The sequence below is a fragment of the Triticum aestivum genome, chromosome 7B (assembly GCF_018294505.1).
Source record: "Triticum aestivum cultivar Chinese Spring chromosome 7B, IWGSC CS RefSeq v2.1, whole genome shotgun sequence".
Lineage (NCBI taxonomy): Eukaryota > Viridiplantae > Streptophyta > Magnoliopsida > Poales > Poaceae > Triticum > Triticum aestivum.
In genome coordinates this window covers 690,686,897-690,695,714 of record NC_057813.1, presented here as the reverse complement: position 1 = coordinate 690,695,714, position 8,818 = coordinate 690,686,897, and the positions used below count along the sequence as shown (strand labels likewise).

At 44.1% G+C, this 8,818-nt stretch overlaps 1 protein-coding gene across 2 annotated transcripts; it reads left to right on the top strand.

Annotated features, from left to right (window-relative positions):
- Window positions 1–6: 6 nt before the first annotated feature.
- LOC123161374 (altered inheritance of mitochondria protein 21) lies at window positions 7–7,616 on the top strand. Of its 2 annotated transcripts, none has more exons than XM_044579213.1 (5): window positions 7–142; window positions 5,432–5,593; window positions 6,127–6,162; window positions 6,573–6,882; window positions 7,187–7,616. In XM_044579213.1, exons 1-4 carry the CDS (start codon window positions 26–28, stop codon window positions 6,852–6,854), a joined length of 597 nt encoding a protein of 198 aa, XP_044435148.1. In that variant the 5' UTR covers window positions 7–25; the 3' UTR covers window positions 6,855–6,882; window positions 7,187–7,616. The 2 variants fall into 2 exon arrangements, with proteins under 2 accessions (XP_044435148.1, XP_044435147.1); XM_044579212.1 differs by having other exon boundaries at window positions 6,570–6,882.
- The last annotated feature ends 1,202 nt before the right edge of the window (window positions 7,617–8,818 follow it).

The following is an 8,818-nucleotide window of genomic DNA, read 5'->3' as shown; positions in this document are numbered from 1 at the left end:
CCGTCCCCCCAATCGGGGTCCAGCAATGCCCCGGCGGCGGCCGCGGGCCGGGGAGAAGCGGATGGACGCCGCGATCGACCACTTCGCCGAGATGGGGTACCGCAAAGCCGACGTCCGCCGCGTCGTCAACAAGCTCCTCAAGGTCCGCGCCCCCCCTCCCCTCCCCCCGTTTATCCGCTTCGCCGCCGGGAGAAACGGAGACGAACGCGAGGAAGGGCTGTCTTTTGGGTTCGACGGCCGGCGGCATTCCCTCGTGCGCGAATGTCGCGGAGCAGAGCAGAGGCGGCGCCTTTTTTCCCGCGGTTAATTTTGTCAACGGATTCGGGAGTCGATGCCGATTCTTGCGATGATTTCAGCCTTGTCTGGTTCCCCTAATAACGGAACTAAACCGCCCAGGGATTGGATTGGATTGATCCCCTGCATGTCACCAAATCCCCACCCAGGCCAGATCCCCTCTCCGCATTCTCGTTTGGTTCCCCAGACCCAATCCCCCTTCCTCAAAATTGGTCAAGAATGCTGCCACACTATTATCTCGTACTGGTTCAACTTCAATTGACAAACAAGTCAACACACATTTTTCATCTTAGCAGGCTAACATATGCAAGATTACCTGAAATACGATTGTGTACAAGTTCTTCTTTTCTGGAAATCTATGGAACCCGCCCATCACCAATCTCAAGAATGCTAGGCAAGTTGGTGGATTAGCGCAAATGAGTACCTCTCTGTTCTGTTCTGTTCATCTTGGACTTGGTTTTCTCGCAGCAATGCTGTTCTCACACCTCGAGTAATGTCTGCACAAAAGTTAGAGACGTCAAAAAGCGCAAAGTGGTCCAAGGATGCATGAGAGGATTTTTCCAGAAAATGCCAATTTTTTATTTGATAAGTAGCGACAGCTGTTGTGGTTACATCAGATTTCAGTAGGTTAGTTCGCTGAAAAACAAGGCCACCTTCCAGTAATTATGTACATGTGGAATTAGTAATACAGAACAGTGGCAGAGGCACATATCCGCGTATTTAGCATGCTCAGCAAGTCATCTACACTACACAGATGCCATTAGTAAAATAGAAGTAAAGCTAGAATCCGGTTTAAACCAATCAAGTTGCAAACTGAAGCTTTGTAATTTAGCACATAACTTCAGTAGAAGAACTGACCGTTGCTAATACTCCCTCCGTTCCCAAATAATTGTCTTTCTAGCCATCTCAAATGAATTACAACATACGGATGTATGTAGACATGTTTTAGAGTGTAGATTCACTCATTTTCCTTCGTATGTAGTCACTTGTTGAAATCTCTAGAAAGACAATTATTTAGGAACGGAGGGAGTAGTAGATACTATCTATGTCCTTCCCAGCTGATCGTTTTGACTTCTGGGTCTCCCTCGCTTCTTCAGTCAGCCACTTCTCCTGGTTCAACCCCTTGAATGCGTCTTTCAGGTGAAGACATCTCAACTATTTCCTCCTCTTCATCATCAAAATCTTCTTCATCACCACTTTCTTCGTCTTCTTCCTCATCAAAGTCACTTTCTGAAGCCTCCCCCTTTTCATCCAGATCAGCCATCTTCGCTTTCTTCACCCTTTTCCTCCTCGCAAGACTTGAAACCTTGACCATCTTCCTCTTTAAGCGCACATCACGAACTATATCACGAATAAACTGAGATGGCGACCTCCCTCATCTAGAAGTGGTTCTGATTCACTCCTGGAGTTGTTCATCCAATCCATGATTGGGTTTGTTTCATCATGTTGAGTAAGATTCATCATGAGAGCACATGGATCAACCTCCATATCTTCTCGATAAGTCTCATTTTGCTGAAGGTGGGGCTGCAAGTTGTAACGTGTGTACACCAGCTTTGTCAGCTTAATGTAACTTTGTATATTTCTCACTTTGCTATGGATCAACACAAAGGTACTCCAATTGCGCTCACACCACTCGATGAGACACAATGAGACACAAAATGCGCATTGCATACTTCAGCAGCATGGGCACATTTCCACCATATTGAGACCACCAAGTGGCTGCAAGAGAGAAACACCATAAGTCAGCAAAAGAGAAGATACTACATTCCAACTCCCTTAAATTTTGTAGCTCACTTACCTGGGATAGATGTGCTTGCTGCAAGCTGTGCGATCACTCCACCGAAATTTCCTTTATTGGCATTATAAAACACAAGTTCATCCATAGCCTTTGCTCCGGACTGTGGTGTAGCCACCATCTTTGCTATTACATCTAGGAGTTTATCGATATGGGCTAGATCTTTGTCAAATGCAAATGAACAGTGTGATTCAGGATCAAGGACAGCAGCTACAAATGCAAAAAAGTACATATTGGAATAGGAGCCACATGATAAATGAAGGACAAGAGCTACATATTTGTCAACTAAGAGTTTCAGCACAAAGTGGGTACCTGCAAGCATCAACGTGTCGTCGTACATATGCTGGATCCTCGGGCCCACATTACTCATGTAATTTTCAAATTCACATGTATCCTTGCCGAGTTGAGCTGTCGATTCCTGAAAGCGGTCATCATCCTTGCTTTAAAACCAGAAACGGTCACATCCTTCTGTTGATGAGCATACTGTAGTGCATTATATGGCTGCACTGTATCTAGGACCCTCTTGAGGTCGTTTCACCATTCACTACTTGTCAGACATACTTCTATATAGTCAAATTCTTCCTCAGTTTTCCAGTCACTGTTTTCCCACTCATCTGACACCATCATTGCCGAAACTTGTCTTTCTTATCATGTATACTTTGGAGGAAAATAAAACAGTTCCAAAGCGGGTGGCATTACGACGGATCAACTCTCCACCAATCTTGTCCCTCGTCTTAGCATGCGGCTGGTTGTGATTGTAGAAGAAGCTACTAATCTTTTTCGCACTTTTAATAACTCGAGCAACCTTATGAAATTTACCAACGTCCTTTAACATAAGGTTGATTGTATGAGCTGCACAAGGCTTACAATATATCATAGGGTACTCTTTGACGAGATCTTTGCATGCCTTTTTGTAGTTCTAGCCATTGTCCGTGACAATTTGGACAACCACCTTCTGGCCAATTTCATCGGCAACGAGCTTCTTAATTTCCTTGAATATGAATTCTGCATGAACACTGATGTTAAATATTGCATGACAAGGAGTAGAGCATAAATATGACTGCAACACGAAGCATTTTCATTACGTGAATTCTGGATTCGACCAGTTACATTGACGGTCTTGTGAAAGAACATGGCCCCATTGCAACAAACCATGAAGTTGATGATGCTCATGCCGGTAGGTCATGTCCATGAGTCGCTCATGATAGTCACACCAAAACGATCCCAATCTTGCTTCATGTTCTCAACAAAAGCCCTCGTTTCCATATAGTTGGCATCCAAATATATCCCATCAACTTCATATGCTGTAGATAAGTGCTTTACTGCATATAGCTCTTGACTCAACATCAACGCTGCTCGAAATGAAGGACAATTGATTTTCCGTCCAGGAATATCATTAGCGTGGAACCATTTGGCCCAAGCTCGACCAAGTTTTGCTGCATTTAGCTTTTGATTTGAGAAGTCAATCCTTGGCTGGCATCCCTTGGTTTTCTTTCCACTAGGAGTCCTAGTACTACCATCTGCAGGACTAAGAGAGCTCTTATGCTGAAGATATTGAGTTATTGTTCCAGTGGCAGGACTTGTAGGACTAGACACTAGACTTGCTGTTGCCGCTGCCACTCCTGGACCCGACCTCCAATGTACTACCCATACTCTCAACTCCATGTCGAAGTTTAATACCTCTGAGTGATTTCTCCCTTTCCAACCTTACATGGTCCTCTTCATCACTAGCAAGATCAAGATCAATTACTGGACTTCCACCCATTTCCTCTAGAAGCTCAAATTCCAATCTTAGTTTGCGAGGTTGTACCTTTGACTTTCTCTGTTTGTAAACCAGCCGATTCTTCCTCATTGCAGATTGTACCTCAGAGGGCACATTATAGCAGGCAACCACTGATCCTCGCAACCCACCAAGATGTTCCTTTATGCGGGTTGAGCCTCCACCCTGCCTCTTCAGACCGCAATAGTGGCACATCAGTCAATTGAGCCGTTGCATGAATTTCACATTTTACAAAAGACAGCAAGTTCATTTATCACAAAGAATATATAATGTCTTGCATGACCAACATACGCATTGTGCTCCATAATAATATGCATCATCGGCATAAACCACATGCTAGATTAACAATTGATCATAGAAAACAACAAAAGACACAAGCCAGATCAGTGGCATAGGTACTGTAAATACACAAAAGTGCCAAAGAATCACAAGACATCTCTGCATAGACCATCTTAGATGTTTCATCATAGGTGATGTAAATACATGACAATCTTTTTTTTTTGAGGACCACAAGTTATAGTTACTCAATGGTGTGATTACATTCAGCTAACATCGATGTTCTGGGACGGTTGCTACTATGATTTGGTCTCTGGCACTTCTCGCCATGGCTGCCAATTCATGTGCAAGAGCATTGCATGTTCTTCTAACCACCATGACATGAGTAGCGAAGGTAGAAATGGCTTGATTAATGTCTGCCACCAGAGAGGAACACTTTGCTCGGTTCTGTCCTTTACAATGCAGTTCCTTGCCGACAGTAGCGCAGTCGATTTCCAAAGTGACCACCCCCCTATACAGTTTGCCAATTCCTTCGGACCAATTAATGCTGCCTCCGCTTCTGCTTCTTCAACAGACGAGCATTTGTTTAATTTCTGGCACACTGCAACAAAGACTTGACCACGGTGGTCTCTAGCAACTGCACCAATCCAGCTTTCCCCTGTCTTGGAAATGTAAGATGCATCTGTGTTTAGTTTAACATCCCTTTCGCTGTGCAGACCAATGATCGCTAGCAGGCGCTGTCGGATTGCTGGGCTATGGGGATACAGAGACCAGCGGCATTTATCTTTCACAGTCGCATCACTGTACAGCGAATCATTTACGTCCTCCTCGTACCTGACTAAGAGATGCACAGCACTCAAGACCGTGTCCTTTCCATCACCATGTATAACATTGTTTCTCAGGTGCCAGGACTGCCAAAGAATCAAAAGGATTCTATTTCTGACAGTGTCAGATTTCACATCAAGTAGCAATTGGAGCCTGAGCCTCCAGTGTCGGCGCCGCCGGCACGAAAAGGGATTTTCCATTGGCGATTTAGGTATATAGATGTGAGGGCACGGGAGAGACATGTTAGCCATTCACGGGCCATGGGGGAGCTAGTTTTGGGCTTTGGCCCGATTTTTTGCCACCAAAGGTGGCCCTGGCGGGAAATGACTTTGGAGGCCGAACTCGTTGAAATAATTTAACAAAAATGCTATGTTTCAGTACTTTCTGAAATTAATGAAATTTCCGAAATTTCATTGAAATTGAAAACCATGGTCCTGATTAATTCGACCTCATCTGTTTAGGATGTGTATGGGAAGGATGGGTGGCCGTTGCTGGAGGACAGTTGTTACTCCGTAGTGCAAGAAGCGCTCTTTGAGATGGAGGAGCAGGAGAAGTTGCAGCAAGAGCAGCAGCAGCAGCAGAACCAGGATGATGGTGATGATGAGGGGGAGGAAGCTCATCTGGTGAGGGCACTCTCCACATACTCTCTTGTGTTTATCCATATTAATTGCTGTGTGCGCCATTAGTACCAATTTATACCGCTCTGTTACCTACAGACCAATATATTAAAGGCTGTGTTTCTTTAATTGGTAACTGTCATCCCCACGCCAAAAAGTATATTTCTTGCTCAATAATACATGTCATATGTACTAATTCCTCATCTTGTTTGCTTTAAAGCATTTTGTTTGAGAAAAAGGCTGGTCCTAGTTCATGAATGATAACATTACGAGGTTATTTCCACTGTTTATAATTCCTCATCTTGTTTCTATAATATAACTGAGTTGCCTCGGCATTATACTATTTCAAATGACTAAAATATGAATAGAAAATGAGGAGTAAGTTTGATGGGAACGGCCATCCTAAGATTGAGACTCTCCCTTACATCAAGCATGCCCATGTTATATTAGTCTTAACATGCCTTAGTTTGCGTTTGCACAGATTGAAGTTGGTACAAAGTAAAACGTTTTTATTTTCACTATTTATGAAATATTTGCAGGAGCCGCAGCAGGAGGAGGTGGAGGAGGAGGCTCCGGTAAGCTCCCTCTCCATTTACTTTCCTGTGTTTGTTTTTTCACCTGAAAGCTGGTTTATTCATAAAAATGACAACAGTGCCAGATGAAACAAGTGGTCTGGTTGATATCTTCCATCATTCCTTTGAGCTAACATAGTTGACTGATGAATTGGCATCGTACATTTTAGCATTGCACCATGTAGTATTTTCTCAGTTGGATTTGTAATACAACTTCAACATGTTGGCCATCAGTACTTCTGCAATAAGGAAACATTTATGGTGCATAAACTGCTGTTACATATGAAAAAATAGATTTACCTCTAAAACAAGACCTTGTTAAGAATGTTAGTTGTGGTTACTTATTCACTCCAGGAACAAAGCTTACGCATACTGTCCAATTCTTACGTGGGGCTTGGTTGGTGATGCAGCAGCAAGAAGTAGCAATAAAGGAGGAACCGTCAGAAGAGTTCATTCCCATTGCGATGGTTGTACCACCATCTGAGGTTGTGGTAGCAGTTGAGCAGACAGAGGAAGCGGAACCCCTGCTCGTCGACCCACCTTCTCCCAGAGCTGCGTCGCCAGATCTGTTAGTTACAGGAACTAGCCGCAAAAGGCCCCCCTGCTACGGATGGATCTCTGAGTCCGAGAGTGACTCGGACTATGAGGAATATCTCGCACGTCGACAGCAGATGGTGCAGGTCCCGGCCAAGTAGACGGGACGTAAGTGAAGCCACTTAACAGGTGATGGTTCTGTTATCCGGTCTTCCTTTGCTATCTTTCAAGTGGGTATTTATTAGTAGCCAAACTTCTATTAGTAGCCAGTAAATTCATACTGTTGTTACTGCTCTCATGATTTTGATCAAATGAAGATACTCTAGGATTTACACTTCCTTGGTTAAGAACACAAATGTATCATAAAACAGATTAAACGGTGAAAGCGAAACTTTATGACATTGACAGGACTTTGAAGATCGTCTTGTCGAGAACTCTTATGGAGTTCCCCTGTTGGAAATGTTAACTTACCGTGGTTCTCTCGTTGTGACAGGTAGGGGGCTGATGCAAAGGCGAAAGCAGGGGAACCGGCCTAATCTGCAGAATTAGTATAAGGCTAAGTACTCTATATTGTTAGTATGGACTATGGAGTTGCTGAATTTGCAATGGCACCGTGGCTCTAGTTTGTTTGTATATATATATATATATATATATATATATATATATATATATATATATATATATATACAAGTAAACCATGGACTCTGGAGCAGACACTTTGAATGGCAGGTGCCGCTCCCATGGAGCATGTAAGAGCAGCATATATGGATGGTTCTGACTGTAATTGGGTAGTAATGTGGTAGCGTGGCTTGGCCGTCGACCACTATAAATCGTCGCATGCTTGGATTGGCCTGGTTGAATGTGTCTGAACCAATGTGGTTTATGGTTTATCTATGCTTGAAAACGGTAACTATTATTTTTCATGTGGCTCAATGTTTCCAATGCCGTGTAACCTACATGGCCGTGGGGTTTTGGGAGCATATCTGTTGCTTTTGTTGGTGTTCTCTAAAAGTTGATTTCTGCCTACAGTATGTTAATTCCTTACTTTGTCTGGCCTGGTACATAAGCTATACCATTTTCTTGATATGGTTTGATGATACTCCCTGCAGCGTAAAAAAACACTCTTATATTATGGGACAGAGGGAGTAATAAATACAGGTTTGCTGTAAGCACCTGAAATTTTTGGAACCATCAGTCACATTTTTTAGACAAGGCCGAAGGCGGGAACCGTGTGATGAGCGTCGGCCAAGGCAACGCTGAGCCAGGAGAGTCTGAAATTTTACGGGTGTGGACCGGGGGCGTAGGTCGTCGGAAAATATTTTCACCGGGGTTTAGAGGGATGGTTGGGGGCGGTGGCAACACGGCGGTGAGGGGAGGGCTGTGTGGATGGCGCGAGGTTGAAGGTTGAGGATGATCTTGAGCCGTTGGATCTTAACTGTGGGAAAAAAGGGATTGATGATCACAAAATTTTCAGGTACCTAACTGACCAATAGGTGCTCCCTAATAAATAAAATGATGATGCTGAAAGAAAAAATGACGGCATACTACTAGGCGCTAAGTTTTTTTTGAGGGGGGCAAGTGTTTACACAGCAGTAATGCATTTTCTCCTGATCTTTGATTTATTTTCTTTTCAGCAATCCTGATCTCTTTTTTTTTTTAGTTGAGCCATCCTGGTCTTTGAATTAGATGGCCGGTCCTACATGGCTTGGCCCATCCTAAAAAATTCGATCGAGCCCAGTCCGACACGGACCGAAATACAAGATGAACTCATCAATAAATACGCCATCGTCTCTTTAAACTTTGACCTGCGTCGCCTAACTCGCCATGGCCTCAACTAAGCTGCAGTTCCGCTTCCCGTCGAGACCCTTCTCCGCCGAGGCAGGTGACGACCAACTTCTTTTCTAAGGCGACGGCCGACATTGTTGGCCGACGTGCAGCGTCAACCTGTCTATTACCTCGTGTGTTACACGGCCGATATTGTTGGCCGACGTGCAGCGTCAACCTGTCTATTACCTTGTGTGTTACACGGCCGACATTGTTGGCCGACGTGCAGCGTCAACCTGTCTATTACCTCGTGTGTTACACGGCCGACATTGTTGGCCGACGTGCAGCGTCAACCTGTCTA

Excerpts from the sequence above, each read along its gene's own strand:
- LOC123161374 (XM_044579212.1), top strand. The coding sequence starts at position 26 with ATGCCCCGGCGGCGGCCGCGGGCCGGGGAGAAGCGGATGGACGCCGCG. Across the intron at positions 5,594-6,126 it reads AGGGGGAGGAAGCTCATCTG|GAGCCGCAGCAGGAGGAGGT; the intron begins GTGAGGGCACTC and ends AAATATTTGCAG. Across the intron at positions 6,163-6,569 it reads AGGTGGAGGAGGAGGCTCCG|CAGCAAGAAGTAGCAATAAA; the intron begins GTAAGCTCCCTC and ends TTGGTGATGCAG.